The sequence below is a fragment of the Patella vulgata genome, chromosome 5 (assembly GCF_932274485.2).
Source record: "Patella vulgata chromosome 5, xgPatVulg1.2, whole genome shotgun sequence".
Taxonomy (NCBI): Eukaryota; Metazoa; Mollusca; class Gastropoda; family Patellidae; genus Patella; species Patella vulgata.
Genome location: NC_065883.2, coordinates 59,478,764 through 59,499,780, shown reverse-complemented (window position 1 = coordinate 59,499,780; position 21,017 = coordinate 59,478,764). Strand labels below are relative to the sequence as shown.

General features: G+C 35.4%; 1 protein-coding gene across 2 annotated transcripts in view; it reads left to right on the top strand.

Moving 5' to 3' along the window:
• The first annotated feature begins 2,650 nt into the window (after positions 1–2,650).
• The window catches only part of LOC126820869 (fasciculation and elongation protein zeta-2), a 54,219-nt gene continuing 35,852 nt past the window's right edge, over positions 2,651–21,017 (top strand). The window contains exon 1 of one of the 2 annotated variants that reach the window (XM_050549005.2): positions 2,651–3,079. In XM_050549005.2, the coding sequence (XP_050404962.1) occupies positions 2,748–3,079 (332 nt within the window). In that variant the 5' untranslated portion in view covers positions 2,651–2,747. The remainder of the gene's footprint in view (positions 3,080–21,017) is intronic. The other variant, XM_050549006.2, reaches the window with a different exon arrangement.

The window sequence follows — 21,017 nt, the reverse complement described above, 5'->3', positions numbered from 1 at the left end:
GACCGACGCACAAAATAGTGCAATATGGCGGCCTCTTTGAACAACCCTCGCAGACGCTGTCATTGAAGACAACGTCAATTCTATGAGTTGTAGATGTTATTTTTGTGAAAAATCATTGGAAGAAGAGAGAACATGTTGGGACTGTACGAATTATATAGTCTTTATGGGTGCAACGGACACGATGCTGAAGATAAACCTATTGTTTACAATGTTGACCTCATGACCCATTGTCGACGCCAATGTCATGACCTGTGATGTGTAGATCACGTGATATGGATATCATGGCTACTGACTGGGTCTGAGATACTTCTCCGCAGGTAGCGTGTCTCAGATGTTCAGAATGCATTTCCGACAGTTTATTTTTACAAAAAAAAAATTTTTTTTTTTTTTTTTTTTTTTTTTGGGGGGGGGGGGGGGAGTCCCCAATACCCCCACAAGGACTCGCTACTTTGGCGCTCACAAGGGGACTTCGTTGATATTTTGTTCTCTGGTCAGATAAACTAGTGATCAGGCGACGGACGGTATCTGGTCAGATCTATTTATCACGACGATCGGTGCCGAACTGAATACTGTCAGAGCATTTCCCGCAGTCTGTTTTTCAAAATTGTCTGTGGAAGGTCTCCCAATTTGGCGCTCGTGATTGGGCTTTGTCGCAGTTCGCAAGTTCGTTAGTTTGACACTAAAAACCTAAACGATCAGTGCATGAAATACTGCCAGGCTGCATTTCCGGCAGCCTGTTTTTCAAAATTGTCTGTGGGAGACCTCCCTACCCCTAGTTGAAGCTCGTGCCTTTACCCCCTTAACCTTGGACTTTGCCCTAGCTTTGCCCCTCCAACCACCGACGGCTGACGCCGCCACTGGCCATGGCACTGCAAGAGGAGTGGGTCAGATTGCCCCAAGTCGTGATTGGGCGGTTGATTAGGAGCATGCCACGACGAATTGCTGAATGTCTGAGGATTGGTGGAGCAATTACTCATTATTAAGACAAAATTCAAAAACGTCCATTTTCACTTTTGACGGTGTATCTCTTTGCTAGTAAAATGGGGCCGTCAGATAAGCCGCCCATATTAACTGTTTATGTTCATGTGTAGGCAATTGGGCTGTTATTAACATACACTGGTTACCTCTAATAAAAACAGCAGTGCATTTCCGCAGTTTTGTATTGTTTCTGAATATCTCCTACTTTTTTTGAAGAATATATAAGCTTTGCATAGGGATGACGTGGAGTGTGGCTGAGATATTTAAATGATTCATCATTCTTGTTGTGTCTCGTGGGCCTTAAAGGCCGGACATTGTACTGTACTCTTTTATTTTTTTAAATTGTATTTTTAATGTTATTGTACAATGTGTGACACATAAATAAAACAATTCTTCTTCTTCTTCTATAAAGTTCAATAGGGCTTCCTTGGTTCGATTTTCAAAAACCACATCTTATCGGGGGCCTGTTTCACGAAATCGTAACTAAAGATAAAATCAAAATTTTAGTAGATACTTCAATTTTGATTGGCGAAGCACTAAAATCAATCTAATATTATCCAATCAAATTACTAAAATTTGGATTTTATCTTAGTTAAAATTTCGTGAAACAGGCCCCAGTCATGTAACATGCACCATTTCTTAGGCGTGTCCGGACCTACTTTAAGGCGATTGTAAATGGTGAAACTCATACTCATAGCATATAAGTCATGCAATTGATGGCCACATTATAACCCCGCTTTTTGGGGGCGCTGGCTACGAAAGGTGTTTGTGGTGGGAGTGGGGGGGGGGGGCAGAGAATGTTTCCTGTCCATCTATATAGCCAGGCATGGATTAACCGGGCTGGGGTTCGGGACGTAAGGTCCAGTGAGCTAGGCGCGAAGCCCCCCCCCCCCCCCAAGCAGGGTGGGAATCTCCTCCAGACTTCGTGTAAAAGGGGCCCTTTGGTGTAAAACAGGCCCTATCGAATGCAACAGCCAGGTGTTAAAATGGGGCGCAGATTATGGACCAAATGAGGGCCCACATTATGACCTTCATATTTTCAACTCTAAATTAGAATCTGTAGGTCATCCAATGATCTTGTACTCAAACGAAAATGTGGGGCCTATGGGGACAATTATTTCCCCTCGTTGGCCCCCACCCCCAACTAGATCTAGTACTAAATTCAATAGCTTTAATTGGAGTATATATTTATTTTTCCATGCGCTAATAAATCGTCTAGGCGAGCTTCGGGGGGTTACATGGCTGAGTGGTTAGCGCCTAGCTAGTTTGTGTGCTGTATTATAAGGTCCATTCGATTCTCCGGTTGTACGTGACAAGGAGTAGGGTCGCCTGCCCTATCTCGTGGGTTTTCTCCAGGTCCTCCGGTTTTCTCCCACTGCTAAAGACCCCTACTCGCAAGCGAATTATTGAAATAAAACTGAACCATATTTTAGTCCCGAAATGACCTAGTTTGTGTCGAGTGGACGTTAAACCCCATCCTCTCTCTCTCTCGTGCGAGCTTCAATATTTAAGGGAGGCAACCAAAAATATTTTCATAAAAATTGGGATTGTGTCCCTTTAATAAAAATATACATTGTATTATAGTCCAGAATGAAATTGCAACCGATACATTACAACAACGCAGTGGATTGATTCCGGTACTAACACGTCCATCGATTGGTGGTGCATCATACAGTTACTATAGAAGTAGAAGTTTATCGAAGACTGAGTCAAATCAACTTGACGTTCAAAGGTTAAAGTTCAAGGTGAAGGTTGTCAGAGCAGACAGAATGATAGTTCCGAAAATGGCGGAGCTGCAGTTTGAGGCTCCATTGGCATCGTTTGAGAACGAGGAATGGAACGAGTATAACGAGTTTCAGACGGCCAATAAAGGCGAGAACAATTCTGAAATGGATAATTCTACCTCTGCCAGTGTGTGTTCAGACAAAAATGTAAATAGCCAGCCAGAAAATTTCGCCGAAACGTTCACTGGCTCACTGGAAGACTTGGTCAATTCGTTTGATGAAAAAATTAACAATTGTTTTTGTAATTTAGAAGAACAAACGGATAAATTTGCCCCAGTTCAAATTCGCACACAAGAGGAAATAATGAGCGATTGTCAGTAAGTAAACCTATAATATTATACGTACATCATTCATAATATAAACTCGAAGGCAAATGATAATTACATTCAAAGACTGTCAGAATCAGGCGATGCCATTTTCATTACATTAACATGTGTCAAGTGGAAACATAATGCTGTACCTTACTTCCAACTGTTTGTAATATAATTCATTACATATCTCTGTGTGGTTTCGTGGCATTGTAATGTTGTTTTAGAGTTTTCATATTCCTGATATAGGCATTTTCATTTTACAAGCCTGTTTCTCACAAAGTATAATGTCAAAGTTCGACCCATTCACAAACTTATGTCATGCACGCCCACGGATATTACCGTGGTACTCTTTCAGTGTCAGTGCTATTAATTATTTATAACAAATGGTTATATCTAAGCTACAATTTGATTTTCGTGTATACTGTACATCTGTCCTATTTTCATCTTTTGATTTCTTTATCCATATAATCAATACTTTATGAGATATTAGAATCCAACATATTTTGCTTTAATTACTCATAAAATATTATTGCTGCTTCTAAAATACACATTGTTCATCATGACTGTGAAATATTTGTTAAAGGTGTGTATTATTTGGTAGGGATTACTACTGTAATTCACACTGTGGTATAATAGTAGCCATTCATGTGTGTGTATTACCATGTTATGGATATCTACATGCATATTACATATAAAAATACATAAATATTCCCCAGTGAAAAATATGAGGTATGGTGTCATAATCAACTTGTTTATTTTTTATACCATATATTATAAACAGTTTATTTCCCTTTGAAAATTATTTTCAGTGAATATTGAAATGTGTTCTTTCCCTCATCTTCATTTTAAATGAGATGATTCATTATGATTCAAGCTTATTTTTTTTAACATCAAAAAATGAATGCTTGTATCAATTTATATTTTGACTTGTAAAATGTTATGGACAGGCTGCTATTAATGACTAAGATTTGATGCCAACAAAATAAGGTTTAGTTCTCATCTAATGACATCAGTAGGATAAAGAAAAGAGAATTAATTCTAATGTAAACACAAGTTATAATAAATCATATTACCCATGCCACAACCAGCCACAACAGTGATTATAATTATAAACTGAATCCTTTCATTTATTTTAAGGAAATAAGACTAAATCATTTTCTTTTAATGTTTATGAATCACACTATGTTTACATTTAGGTAGATGAATATTAATAGTTCTTTACATACTTTCTGAAATAAGCTTACAGTACTTGTAGTCATATACTACACTTTGGTTAAGACTAATTATTCATTCTCTTTTATGTATAGATTGCGTTCTTAGATAATAGGAAGACTTGATGTATTGAAATATAGATTTTCTAGTCAAATTATTACCACATGTAAAGTTCTTTTTAGAGCATTAAACTTTAATAAATGATAGTTTATAGGTGGGAGATGTAGAGGGGAAGGGACAAAGGGGCCATGGGGTCAAGATTAATCATGAACTGTAATATGATGGTTTATAGCAGGGGTTGTTTTAGGAATAGGTAGAGGGGTGGTGACAAAGGGGCTATAAGGTCAAGAAGAGAAATTTGATATATTAATGATTTTGTCTTTGAGTGGAACATTTTTAATATTATTGATATAGAATAAATTGTCTGTCCTGCCATAGCCAAATTCACACACCCATACTAAGCTTAATTATTTGATTTTACTGGAAACTTACAGTGGGGGTGTTCAAATTAATTGTATGCAAAATTTAGACAGATCAGTTGATCCATTCCTGAGATGAGATTATACCGTAGTATAGATGATTTAGGATGCAGTATGTATACATTTCAAAGAGTTCAGTTCGATTGAGGTATTCTGTCTGTTGGGAAATATATTTCTTACCAAACAAATTCAAGATACTTTAAGGGAAGCTCTTTTACAAATTTAGCCTTAGTAGAGGTTAGTACATTTGCTAGATGATGAATGGGAGCATACTGCCCTTACCAGGGATTCTGTGAATATTGTACACTAAATTGACAACTGCATGCAGACAACGTGGTAAACACTCCGTATAGTGAATTTTTAAAATTTATTGTGGGTTTATTGGGAAATTTGGATCCATCTATAATCTTATTTTTCGTTGGGTAGTCATTACAAATACTATACTTACACAGATGAAGAAAAATATGTGCAGAGGGTCGGACAGATGACCTACATATGCTGGAATAAACATATCTTTTAAATAATAAACAATGATAGTAAAACTATTCATGCAGTCTACATGTACATAATATTATTATGGTTATAGAACTACATTGTAAAAGAACAGAAAATAATAGTAGTCTACCTAATGTATTCATGTATAACAGAGTATAGTATTGATTTTACTTATAATAATCCTGTTGTCTTTACCACAGACATAATAACATCACAAAATCTATAGTACTACAACAATATGTCAATTTTATCTGAATTCAAGTTCAACATATCAAAACCAAATGATGCGAAAGATTCATCTATCAGACATTTGTGAAGAATTAGGTTTCATTAGGATCTCCGTAGTATTTTGTTTCAGTACAAAATTTAATGATATATGTATGAATTATCTTAGCAAAATTATTAAAATTCAAAGAGTTGCATACGCTCTTGTTAACATTTGACCATTGTGTTTGTATTTTACTTCTGCTTGATTTATTTCTTTCTTTTATGAATATTTTACTTTCCTTCTTACATTAAAAACACTATAGATGCCATTTTATAAGGATCAATATATTATATTTATCTATTTAAATATTAAAAATAAATATTCTGTTTTATGTTCTGCTGTAAAGTGCAACAAAATAAGTTGTTATTAATGTAAATAATTTGTAAAAATTTATAAACTACAACCAGAAGGTTAAATTACTACAGAATATAAAATAAACCTAACATTAACTCCTATTTATTGATCGGTGTAATAAAAATCTATTTATGTAGGTAATTATGTGTTTATATGATATTTTCACATTGATTTGAGGGCATTCCTTATATATGTGCTAGAATGAGGAACTTGGAGATATTTTGTAATATCTGTGTTGTAAGATGAACCATTGTTAAGAATATTTATGCAAGGGATAGAGGCTTTATGCCCCTTACTTTTTGTATTCAGGGATGCCTTAAAATGTTATAATACATGAAATAAAAACACTAAAGACATTATTTTATCCATGCAATGTGTTGAGTGTATTTTACTGTAGCAGACACTGGTCATTTATATATGAATATTTATAATGTCCACATGACACCAGCTGTTGGCTATAGACATGCATAATATATTTATTCACGTTCACTGCAATGCTCGCATCTACTATGGTAGTATTATATCAATATAGATGTATGATAGAATCATTTATAATAGATGATCTGCTTTAGACTATTGAAATTCTAAATAAAGTATTTCTTGTACTATGTACAACCATGAAGAGCAGTGAGATCTGTCAGGTTAGAATCAGAGAAATAAGACTTCAGTTTTGAGCAATTTTCCAATCCCTTGAAGGACGGGGGATTTAAGTTTCTTCCACATCCCTGAAACAGCATATTCGGAAAGCTGTACATGTATTTTTGCATAATCTAATATTTCATACATGTACGAACATGCCTGTTCCATTTGTGGAAGATTTGTTGGCCACTGATCATCATTTGCATTTTCACTGCTTAAACCATGCCAAAATGTACCCAAATATATTATCTAACATTTGATTAAGGAAATTAAATCAAGCTTGGATTCCTATAGGTGGTGCTGGGATGTTTATACAATATCCTGTTTCTATTATCTGCAATGGATGCCAAGTATTGACAAATTTTCAATATTGCAAATATTGAATCGAATTGAAGCATTTCTACACTGATATTCCTTTTATTCAACATTCAAATTATTGTAGTTTGAGAGACATTAAATTTCCCATAAATGACAGAGACTAACAATTTTTTCTTTCATCTTACAGATTTGCCTGCAAAATTGGGGAGTTGGATGGCTGAATGGTTAGCGTGCGCGCGCTGTATCATAAAGTCTGTCATTGAGTGGACTGGCGTGGTTTCGAATCCCCGGTTGTATGTGACAAGGAGTAGGGTCGCCTGTCCAACCTCGTGGGTTTTCTCCGGGTCCTCCGGTTTCCTCCCACTGCTAAAAACCCCTACGAGCAAGTGAATTGTTGAAATAAAATTAAACCATATGTTAATCCCGAAATGACCTAGTTTGTGTTGAGTGGACGTTAAACCCCATTTCTCTCTCTCTCTTTTGCCTGCAAAATTGTAGGCATATAAGAACCTAACATGTACATGTATAGTGATATAGGACACGAAGGAAAAAGTTGGAAAATTCAGATTGCATTCATTGCTCTACAAAATGACGTGTTGCAATAAATCCACAGTTATAAATTAACTTTTTTTTATTTTACATTTAAAATGTTTGACAAATTATTTCAAAATACTAGTGTGTATGAAGAAGGGTCAATAGTAGCATTGCTATTATGTCACAAATGAAGTACAAACATATCTGTAACAAAAATGTTTTTTTAGATATTGCAACTTTGAAATCTGCTGTAACATTTACAGTGGAAGAAAAAATAGTTTGCACTTTGCAGTATGACATTTATTAAAGCACAGTTTTTATATATTTTAAAGTATTGGTAATTACAATGGTACATATTTCATATAAAGATACATGTTGCCAAAACCTAATAATATGTATGTTAATATTTATACCATTAGGAAGTTTCATCAACATAATAAATGATCAGGAAACATATCTCTTTGTCTGGCTGATACATAACAATTATAAAAGAAGGTGAAACATTTCATATTTCTTTTACAACTTGCTGTCTGTACATAGTGACCTAGTAACTGCAAGGTTTATAAGGCAGAATCTACAAGGCTTTCTAAAGTGCATTTTTCTTGTTGACTGCTGAAAACAACACTAATACTTAAACATGCATTATGTAAGAGGTAAATCTGTCTATTACAGGCGGTTTCTTTAGGTCTGAAATGTTATATAAACCATTAATTAGACATTTATGAACATGAAAAGACCATAGTCAACTTGGTTTAGAGGGAAGTAATTTGACTGAAATTTTCAGCATATTCTCTTTACATCATCTAATTTTAATTGTTATAGTGTCAACTGCCAGCTCTTTATCTAATCTTCCATAATGTATCTTTAATATTATAATCGATTTGTGCCAATAACCTTTGTGTTTTGAAATTTATGATTTAGCATTCTCCATTCTGAGGTGATTGATGTTAATTGTGTCTCTCCTTGTTGAGAGATTAAAGTGCCTAGATAGTCAAGAGGTAGTGGACAATATACAGTATAATTATGCCAAAAGTGCATGCAGCAGAATAACTAAATTAAAGAATGCGTTTGTTGAAACTGTCATCTTAAAGTCACTTGGTGAAACACATGTGAGAATCACTGGAATAAAAAGACTTAACTGAAGACAAATATTTTCAAGTTACACCCAAACCAAATGTTCAATCTCAAGAGTATTTTGATGAGGGGTTTCTTTCCAAAATGGGATAAATCCATTACAAACATTCTGTTCATAGACAATATTGATAAAACTAAATAAACACTTTTCTCTAATAGTAAGTTCAGGAGGACCGCACTACACGCAAAATTAAACTGACAAGATAAACCTGCGGACAAGACAAACTACATGTATAGACATTGCAAGAAATAAACAACAAATATCAAATCAAGTGAATGGATCTGGGGGCCAGCCGTAAGTGTCCACTGTGCTGTAAAGTCCCGGGCCTGTAACCATGCAGGCTACACTCAAAATGACAATAAAAAACCACCAACTATTTACGAGAGAGACAAAACAAAAATAATGTGATCGATTTTGAAGGTGGCTGTCTCTTGAATGAGGATAGTCTGTTGGTTGACGTCATTAGTTACAACGTCAAACAAATTTAACAATAATGGCAATAATCCAGATAGAATCTCTGAAAATGCCAAAAAATAAAATAATAAAGAGTAGTGAGCAAACAGGAGCGCAAAGCCCATTAATGAGAACATTCTGCAGTAGAAGGGCTAAAACTCTTCTCTAATAGTAAGTGCAGGAGGACACGCAAAACTAAACTGACAAGATAAACCTGCTGACACGACAAACTACTCCGTCCACTGCGCTGTGCTTTAATTGTATGGATACTGGTATGCCGATAGCCTTTGACCCAGAGGTTAATTCCCACTCATTAACTTACTAGATGACTTGATAATTGATACCACTTCTCATTTGAAAACTTTACATATTTGTTATTAATTTGTTTTGTATTTTTGCACAAGAAATGTTTTCATGCCCCATTTGTGAAATAATTTAATTGAAAAACGGAGGTCCACCTTGTACATATTGGCATGCATGTGGGAAAAAACACCTTAATAGTTGGGATTTATTGATCAGTAGGTGGAAACTGAGCAGAATTGCCCTTTCTCGAATTCATGGCACATGACCATACAAAGAATAAACTGTATTATGTTCAAAATATTGTGTGGACCAGACAGTATTCATTCATTCAGTTCCATTCCTATCTTATATTACTATAACCGCTAGGTTCTTCAATAACTAATAAGTCTGGAATGGTTCTTCAATCCTTTAATTACTGGAACTTATCTCTTACAAATGACAATAATTCAATACATACAATGTACACTTACAGCACAGTGGATGGCCGAGGTAGCTGCTACTAAGTCGGGTGACCTAATGACCCCCTATTGATGTACATTAGCCTTTTTATATTCTAACTATAATTGGATAAGCTCACGTGTTGACATCAAAACATATACTATACAGGATTATCACTAGAGACATTAACATAAATAAACAATAATGGATTAAATACTTAACTAATTAGCTTCTATCCTGATTTATATTAACCATGAGAATTCAAATACTATCTAAAACTGACTGGTCATTATGCTTGGTCATATTACTCTACATGAAAAAATAGACAATGAAGGGTCAGGATCAGACTAGGTAATTGTAGACTATTAAAAACCACAGAGTGTATTATGTTGAGGTCATGGGTACATGTCTCTAGCTCTTTACTTTCTGCCACTGGAACAACATCAATCTCCATATGAATAATAAGTGAAAAAGGGATGTGATGTTGAGACACCACAGCCTAGACAGGTTTCTCTATTATTGATTTTCCATATTGTGAATAAAAACAGACTGAGGTACACGGTCCATGTACTCAAGAGAAAATAAAACTAATTATTAACATGTATTTCACTGATATATAATCCTATTGTCATCTTTATAAATCTATTAGTATCGTTTGTGGGCTTTGATATGTTTATATTAGTTGACTGTTCGATCAGTTTAAAATTTTCATCATTTTAAAATCTAACAAATCTACATTTTGTGTTAAACCACTTTTCACTATACTCATGTATTTCCACTATCTTGTGACTGAAATGCAATGAGATTTGATGTCTCATTAACAGAATAGTTTTATCTTTTTGAGACAAGCTTGAGGTAATTATCATTTCTAATGATAAGTATGCAGTGCAAGGAAGCAAGTTTTCCTGGATGGTGGCAATTACTCCTCAAGACATTTTCAAATTCCTAATGCCAAGTTAAACAAGTGGACTACTAGCGCCTTATATTATTAGAAACGATTTGTGCCAGTAATTCCTTTTTTGGATGAATGACGAAAAGATTTGTTTAATAATGTGTTGTTGTTGAAAAGAAATCCAACAGAATTAGCTGGTCTGTTGTTCCGTTTAACATTGATAGAGGAAAAACAGCAACTAATGGTATTGATGATCAATCATTGTTAGATGCAAATCTACCACAAATTGCTAGCATTGTTACATGGGATCTACTACAAACAATGAATCATGTGTGAGATTCTCCAACAAATTCTTCTTTCAGAGCCATAATGTTATCTGGTCACTTTAGCATGACTGATAGGTCAAAATATAGATTGTATTACTTAGTCTTATCTGATTGTTGTGTAGATGTGAAACCATCATGGGTTTGTAGATAGTGAGCATCTGTTTTATGACCCTACTCAATTTAGCTGAATAGATTCCCACTCAAAACCTTTCATCTCATTGATTTTTGTTTTTCATACATTTTGTTTATTCATATTGCATATTATATTCATTAGCCCTTATATTAGAATGTATACAGTTGTTACATATCTTATTAATACATCTTTTCAGGGTTTTTTTTTTGTGTTTTTTTTTTTCATTCTGTTTTTACGTTCAAACTTTATCATGACTCTTCCTTTTGCACAGTGATGGAATTTGATATCCAGATCTGGTCCAAAATATGCTCTTGGTTGACTCTGTTGCCATTGGTAAGGAAAACAGTCTCTATTCAGATCACATCATTAAATGATGTTTTGAGATGTCAATGACCATGAATAATTCTGCAAAAGACAAAAAAAAAGAATCAAATTATTATTACGATATCGTATTTCAAATTTCCCACTTCAGAAAGGTTGGATCCCCCCTCCCCCTCTCTCCCTCCCGACTTCTGTTTTATATATCATTGCAGTACATCTTTTATTTTGGAAATCCTTTAAAATCTGGATAGCCACTTTAAGAAACCTATTTGAAAGGTCAAATTGGTTTGGAATGTGCTGGAAGGTTTGTAATTGTCTTGGGCATGTAACAAGAATATAGATAGCAGATAGCCTACTATTGTTGGACCCACTCTGTGTCGAAGTGAGCTTTTATTTCTATTTTTGTATATTCATAAAAGCATTGAATTAATAGGAATTGAGGAATAACCCAGGGCTAATATTAGTCCATTATATACCACTATAGGTAACTAAATAATTTTTTTAAAAAATCGAATTTTGAAATGACAAATAAAATCACTACACCAAAATGTCTTTACAATCAACAATTTGTTGAGACATGGAATTCACATTTATTGACAATCTTGGTACAAGAGAACAAACAACTTACATGTACATTAGATTGTATCAGACAGCTATTATTGTACTAGATAAACTGATTGATAGAGGCATGTACCATAACAACAAACTTACATATACATGTACATGTAGTAGCAGGTACAGATGTATTTGATCTCATTGTCTTTCAGAGAATTGGATATCTTATCTATAGTACATAGATCGAACAATAATCATAATTGTCAACATCCTTTATTCTATATTCATACATTAAATATTTACTTGGCTCTATCTGTGGAAGACAAGTTCATGCTTTTCTGAATTATAGATCAATATCAACATACATCTATCAACATTACTCTGAAATGATTTAGATAAAACCTTTTGGTCTAAACCCCTGTAGAATAGAATTACTGTCATATATCCTGAATTTATTGAATATGTGTTGATATGTCACTGTTATATCTGCTGCTGCCAAAATATTTAAAGGTTTTGCAGGCTTTGAGAAATTAATAAAAATGTTGTTTGTAAGGTAATATTTTTATTACAGTTATATATGTATAATTACAAAACGAAACAACAGCAAATGGATTGAGTTGGATTCCATACAGACAATATTTGTTGGACTTCATGTTTCATATTAATTTTCTCTAACAAAATTGCTGAATGACTTGTGTTTCCTCTGAAATGTCTTATTCCCAAAATAAATGTACCAGTAGTCTTGGGGATCACAATGGCTCAGTGGGTGAGATGCTAGCTCGCTAGCCTGGAGGTTGGGTGTTTGATCCCTGCATTGTCCGAGAAAGTTCATCTGGATTATCCGGCGTGGTTCCCCCTTGTCAGTGATGCAGGACGGAGGACCTGACAAGGACTGCTGTCTAGTCCTTTGGATGATACGAAAACCGAGGTACTGTGTATACATTGGCATGCACGTAAAAGATCCCTTGGCAGTTGGAATTCGATATAAGAGTAGGTGATGGTGCCACTGCCCGGTCAAAATTTCCCTCATAGCACACTGTATGGCATATGCCCGTCTTCATTAGCCCAGTATAGGAGCAGGACAGTAGGACGTTAAACCCCATTTCATTTCATTTCATTCCACCAGTAGTCTTGATTAATTGACATACTTTCCTTGTCAACCACACATACATTATTCCTAATATGATGGAATATGGCTGTTTCTTAACCAATCCTGGGTTCTTGATATTAAAATGTTTTTGGGCTTGTCAAGAATATTACTTTATCACCCAGTTACATGTAGTTCAAATCATCTGGGGTGTTGGATGGCCGAATGGTTAGCATCATAAGGTCTGTCATTGAGTCAACTGGCGTGGTTTCCATTCCCCTGTTCTACGTGACAAGGAGTAGGGTCGCCTGTCCAACCTCATTGGTTTTCTCTGGGTCCCTCCGTTTTCCTCCCACAGCTAAAGACCCCTACGCGAATTACTGAAATAAAATTGTACCATATGTTAGTCAAGAAATGACCTAGTTTCTATCTCTCTCTCTCTCTCTCAAAATATCCTGGGATTTTAAGACCGACTAGAGCTGGGGTTTTTAAACTTGTTTACATGCCCTGCCTTTGTGTTCAGATGCGCAAGTTGAACTGGTTTAACGATCACCTGGGATTTTAAACCAGTTCAACATTTGTTGTCTGAATTTGTTATTCGGATTTTGTTATATACTATTCAAAAAAAGTAGGGGATATTTGATTTTTAAGTGTTATTAAAGTCACCTAATGAAACTGACGAAGAAACAAATGACAAAATGAAATGAAGTTCACATTCATCGATTTATTCCAAATGATCGTTAGACTAAGTAAGGCACAGACTGACCATTATAAGGGTAAAATGATACCTGGGGTCAAACAGCAAAGTTACCACAGCATCACAACCAAGTCAGTAACGGGTAAATCCTCCTCTGTTTGCCAAACAAGCATTGATCCGACGTGGCATACTCCTAATGAGACGTCTAAGGTCATTTTGGTCCAGATTGTCCCATTCCTGTTGCAACGCAGCAGCAAGTTCTTGGACATTGGCAGGACGTTGTTGACGTTGACGTAACCTCTGTCCAAGCATGTCCCAGACATGCTCGATGGGGGAGAGGTCGGGACTCAGTGCTGGCCAAGGTAATGTGGTGATGTTCTGTTGTTGGAGGTAACCTGTAACGATCCTGGCCCTGTGACATCTTGTGTTGTCATCCTGGAAGATGAAACGGCGGCCATGACGTCGTGCGAACGGCACAACATGGACTGCCAAGATGTTGTCCCGGTAGTACTGGCCTGTAACACGCCCTGCAACAACATGTAAAGCCGTTCTTCCATCAACAGTGATGCCTCCCCACACCATAACAGAACCACCCCCAAATCGATCATGTCTGATGACGTTAACGTCTTGGAAGCGCTCGTTTCGACGATGCCACACCCTCCTACGTCTGTCCAAAAAATCAACAGTGAACCTTGACTCATCTGAAAACATCACATTGCTCCAGCGTCGATTATCCCAGTGTTGACGATCCCTACACCAACGACGTCTTGCCTGAATGTGATGATCTCTCAAACAAGGGATCACGCGAAGACGTCGGGCGCGAAGGTGACCCCTATGCAGTCGATTCCGAATCGTCTGGCCACTCACTCTCACACCAGTGTCTGTTTGAAGACGAGCGCTGATCTGATTTGCTGTGATGACACGATTTCTCAAGGCCAAGGTACGGATAAATCGATCCTGGGCTTGAGTTGTCGCCCTTGGTCGACCTGAGCGTGGTCTGTCCTGTACAGATTGTGTATCACGGTATCTGGACCATAGCCTGCTTATGACAGACTGAGAAACATTCATCGTCCGTGCCACAACCGCCTGTGTTGTGCCGATCTGTAGCATGCCAAGGGCACGTAACCTTTCATTTTGGGTAAGCCGACGCATATCAAAATTTGTTTTCTGGTCACTAAAACAATTAAACTGATGTTTCCACCCTGGAATTCAATGCCACAATGACTGTAACATTCAAAGTCAGAGTCGTGCAAATCTTGGGTTGGACCCCCATGATGATCCCAAGCATCACCTGCATTCCATGCGGTAGCTATTGGTGCGTTTGGGCGTCACATGTAACTGGAAATGTTTCTTCTGTTAGGTTCTATAGTGACTTTTTTCGTAGTCATTTGCATATTTTAGTATTATGCCCCCAAAATCAAATATCCCCTACTTTTTTTGAATAGTATATTTGAAATAAAAAAAGACTATGAGATTCTCTATAATATATCAACATTTCTATCTTCCATTACAATAATCATTACAGAGTAAATGTTCTTAAATTGTCCAGAAATATTTTATTTCTCCATTTACAAACTATAATAATAACTGTTATTAACCCCAACAAAAGTACCAGTATTTATCTCAGTTGTCTAGTTCTTTTCAATATGATATATATTTAGAAGGGTACTTTGTTCACTTATGTACAGATTATGCAATTATTTATTAGGTATGACCATCTGTTTACACTGATTAGTCTAATGATTAATAATTGTTGTGGGCGTGTGAAGGACATTATGTTTGGTCCAAACAATCAATAGTCTTATTTTTGTACACTCTGTAAAGGTATTGATATGAAAATAAATGAAATGCTTGTTTAGAAAAAGATTTAATGATGTTCTGCCTGTATCTTTACCATAGACAGACGTCTCACCTTAAAAAAATCAAATTCCCATTTTTATCTACATTTAAAAATGAAATTAACTAATTGAAAAAAGTAATGAGATATTTGCCAATATTAAGGGTAAATTTGTTGTCATAGTCTGGTGAAAATACAGCTAGTATGCCCTTCTTGTATTGGTCCCCCATCCAATACTTCCTGGATACATACTTGTCTACTTACCAATTATTTCTTTACTGTGAATCTGATCAATTGTATGTCAGAACAGTTTTTAAACCAATAGTGGCCTCCCATACTATGAAGACCTACTCAGAAAAAATGTCAACATTGGTTTTCTATCATTAAACATCAAAACCCTCAAAATAAAATTTATTCCACGATTTCGACCTGAAAAGCCAGCAGATGATAATTATGTAACAAACCCAATCAGACTAAAATACAGTTAACACACACTTTATTTCTTCTGGTCAACATGGTACACTATAGCAGGTGTGCTAAACACAGATGTTCATGTATTGATTAATTTAGTTCATACAGGTACTCTATATATCTTTGGCAAAAAGATTGATAATGATTAACAATTACCAGCAACATATCGAAGTTACATGTATCTAATGTGGTGTGCATTTAGTTCTTAATAAATGTAATAGCATGGAAACATTTGAGTGGCCCAAAAAATTTTCCCAAATTATCAGTGCGTGGTATTCTATTTTTAGATTGATTTTATAAAAACAAAATATATCCAATGACCAATCATTTGATAATATTCATGGATAAGTGATTTTCATCAAAAAATGACTGTTAAAGCAGTCCCTGTCTTCATTAGCCCATTCGGAGCAGAACAGTAAGCCTTAAGCCCCATTTCATTTCATTTCACCTGGTTAAAGGAGTCTAGACAGTTTGAATAACTTTTACCAAATGACCTTATGTGAACCTCCCTATTTGAGGAAATTGTCGATTTAACATTCTATTTGTGCTATTTGCCATTGGTTGACTTTGAGTATCTGTTAAAATAGTTGTTATTCAAATTCAATACAATTGAATTTCTAAAAGTGTACATAAAGGTTGTGAAATTTGTAGTATTTGTTTGCTTTTCTTGTTTACTGTATGTTTTGGATTAACTATCAGCTGTATTAAACTTTGTTGATATTTTTTTGGCTTGACTATTATTATTGTACATGCAATATGTATTGTCATGAAGTATGTTGAATAATTTATTAGCTTGGTATACATGTATATACTGGTAGTGGCATTGATGTGATAATAAAGCTTATTGTTACCAAGAGAGAATTTGTTATAGGCTTTTGTATGCTCATGTAGCTGTTGACTTGCGTAACTAAAAGCAGCCTAAATTTGTTTCCCTTTGATAAACGATCAAGTTAAATTAATTACTAAATGCAGAACAGAAATTGTAAGCTGCATTTCAGAAGTCAGTTACATGTTGAAGGTGAACCTTTTAACTCATGATATGTTGCTGTTTAAGACTAATGTTAATAATTTATCATAATTGGACAAAGACAAGTCCGGTGGGTACATTAGTTTACAAGTCCCCCAAAATGTAAGCTCGTATACACTGTACACCCATTGGTTGGTTATATATTTTAACATTTGAAGTGCTTTTAAAACAACTTAATATGAGCATCTGAACAGCATTTTAGTTAAATTTATTCAAAAATTATTTGGCCATGAATGAATGTTCTGTTGTTCCACTATCTGGAAAAATTCTCAGTTCTATAGTTAGTACCAAGTGTCTTTTTATGTGTACAAGATGCTAAATTCCTTTCTTTACTGTCCATGATGTCAGAATGTGACATAGGGCCTAGAGACTTCTGTATCATTAAATAAAGATATAAAATTGTATTCTATGATGTAATGTCCATATATAACAACTCTGTCTCTCTTTATATTTCATCATGAGTCATTGATTGATTTATCTCATGCTAAAGTAGTTCTGCATCTCATTTCGATTAACTTACATGTACTCGCCAATAGCAGGTTATTCTTTATTCACTAGTCCTTTGTAGACTTATGTGCGACCTCAACCTGAAATCAATTTCCAGCAAATTTACTAGCTCTTTAAACTGTTCAACACTTCCTATCCCAATTATTTATTATGAAAGTCTGGAAGATGTAACCTTAGGCTGTTTAAAAGGCAGTTTATATAAATTTTTTGTCTGTATACCTGAATCAGACAGCATATGATAAATTTCGGTTAAATGTCGCTAAAATTACTAAATAATTTAAAGAATGAATGACGCAAATAACCCGCTTTTAAAATATGTCTGCTTGCCACCCACATTGAGAAGGATTAACTCATGTAACCTACACAATAAGGTATATGGTTATGTTCTGTTTGTTTTCAATGAATTTCATGCTTTGGAGATGCCACCATGTTCTTTGATATAGGTTATCCAGTTTTAGTTTTCTCAGCTAAGTCAAGGTACACTGGAGATTGGAAATTTGGGAGTCATATCAGTAAGAATGTTCTTAGATCTCTACAATGTATTTACTGTCAGTACTTCTTATTTTATTTCACGAAACATTTCAATACCCTTACATCATTCTTTATCAAGCAAGATCAAGATTACTGTACCAGTGTAATGTGTATTGAAGTAGTAAATCAATAGCGAGAGAGAGAGATGGGGTTTAACGTCCACTCGACACAAACTAGGTCATTTCAGAATCGAAGTGCGCACATGCTAACCATTCGGCCATCCATCCCCCCCCCCCCCAATAGAATAAGTAGTAAATCCATAAAGTTTTGTCTAATATTTTTTTTATTGTGCCAGCCTGTTCTTTACTTTTAAAGATTAAAGGCAAATTGTTGGAAATTTACCTTCTAGAATTAGTTGAAGAGGGATGTAAATCAGAACCAGTTGATAGTATTGGGAGGTAGTTCTTATAAATTCTACTGTTATATTGATCCATCTGTCTTTTATTACTAGTAGGGTACTAGGCTAAAGGCTATTAGGCTAATGAACAGGCAAGTTTTCTATCACTATCCCTATAAACTGGTTTTCATTTAATGGATTTTGGGAATATAAGTTTTCATGAATTAGATAAATAGAATTTCTTTGGTTCTAGCATTTATTACATGTATCTGTTTCATTTGGGTCGATCTGATGTTTTGTTTCGATAAAATGATAGATTATTACATCTACAGTGTGTACTGATGTTAGATTTTGTCTTTAATTCAAAGATCTTCCTTACTTTCAAAATCTCATGTCAATAACAGTGTAGCGTTATTAAGTTTATCTGAATACCTAGAATCACTAAACATGCAATCTTTGAAAGGGAGGGGGGGGGGGTTCTAGTGATTTAACGCATGCGTGTCAAATCACAAGAACTAAATGCACACCACATTAGATACATGTAACTTGGATATGTTGCTGGTAATTGTTAATCATTATCAATCTTTTTGCCAAAGATTCCTCACTTGAACGTGACAAGGAGTAGGATCGCGTCCAACCTTATGGGTTTTCTCTGGGTCCCCTGGTTTCGTTGCAATGGTAAAATTCCATAGGTGCAAGCGAATTAATGAAATAAAATTGGACCATATGTTAATCCCAAAGTGTCGAGTAGCTGTTAAACCTTCCCTCTCTCTCTCTCTCTCTCTCTCTCTATCAAAGGGTTATTATAATGAATTTCTATACTTGACCAAAAACCTATTTTATAAAGTGATTGCTGAGAGTTTGACAAAATAATTTGCTTTGCCATGTCCAAATAGAAGATCAATACTGAGTGACTACAGTTGATTCTTTTGATTGGTTTAAAGCTAATGGTATCTCATCTAATACATAAAATATACATTATTGTATATACCACAAGAAAACTAGTAAACAAAGCTATTATCGATCTTAAACTTTATTTTGTTGCTCCATATAACTTAACCTTTATGATAGATCAATAAAATGGTGTCACTTAAAAGTTCTATTAATAAAGTACTGTACTGTATGATATAAATTATTCAAAAATATTATCATTAATAATATTCTACCTTCTGGATTATTTAATTACCTAAACCCAATTGTTAGTATGTATAATCTCAAAGCATTATTGGGAGTTATTGTTGGCAATTGTTTTCATTGGTCTACTAGGTTTGCTGACAGAATACTGTATATCGTGTTTATCCATAGGAATTGGAACTATAGCTAATCAGAAACACCACTTTCCATTGGTGCTCATAATGCTCATAACCATGGTTTATAAAATATATGATATACATTGTTATATAATCATGTACTTTCATTGGAACATTGAACTTAATTCAAAGCTCGTTATTTAATTTCATCCCTCAAAAAAATCCTTGAATCTCATTTAAAACAGTCTTGCATTTTCTCACCAGTCAGCGAATATTCCACTAATCAAGACATTAGCCACATTCTATATATCATTCTGTCTCCTCGTATTTAGTCACATGAATCATCAATCAAGGTATTAAATTAACATTGGGTAATGTAACACTGCTGTTTTGCGAACAATAAGGACACTTTCCTTACATTATTATTTTAAATTTGCTTATTCTTATCAGCACAAATGTGAATCTATCATCTATCTATTGTGCTTTTGTATTAAATTTTCTGCAGTGACATATACTATACAAAAAAAGTAGGGGATATTTGATTTTTAAGTGTTATTAAAGTCACCTAATGAAACTGACGAAGAAACAAATGACAAAATGAAATGAAGTTCACATTCATCGATTTATTCCAAATGATCGTTAGACTAAGTAAGGCACAGACTGACCATTATAAGGGTAAAATGATACCCGGGGTCAAACAGCAAAGTTACCACAGCATCACAACCAAGTCAGTAACGGGTAAATCCTCCTCTGTTTGCCAAACAAGCATTGATCCGACGTGGCATACTCCTAATGAGACGTCTAAGGTCATTTTGGTCCAGATTGTCCCATTCCTGTTGCAACGAGGCAGCAAGTTCTTGGACATTGGCAGGACGTTGTTGACGTTAACGTAACCTCTGTCCAAGCATGTCCCAGACATGCTCGATGGGGGAGAGGTCGGGACTCAGTGCTGGCCAAGGTAATGTGGTGATGTTCTGTTGTTGGAGGTAACCTGTAACGATCCTGACCCTGTGACATCTTGCGTTGTCATCCTGGAAGATAAAACGGCGGCCATGACGTTGTGCGAACGGCACAACATGGACTGCCAAGATGTTCTCCCGGTAGTACTGGCCTGTAACACGCCCTGCAACAACATGTAAAGCCGTTCTTCCAGCAACAGTGATGCCTCCCCACACCATAACAGAACCACCCCCAAATCGATCATGTCTGATGACGTTAACGTCTTGGAAGCGCTCGTTTCGACGACGCCACACCCTCCTACGTCTGTCCAAAAAATCAACAGTGAACCTTGACTCATCTGAAAACATCACATTGCTCCAGCGTCGATTATCCCAGTGTTGACGAT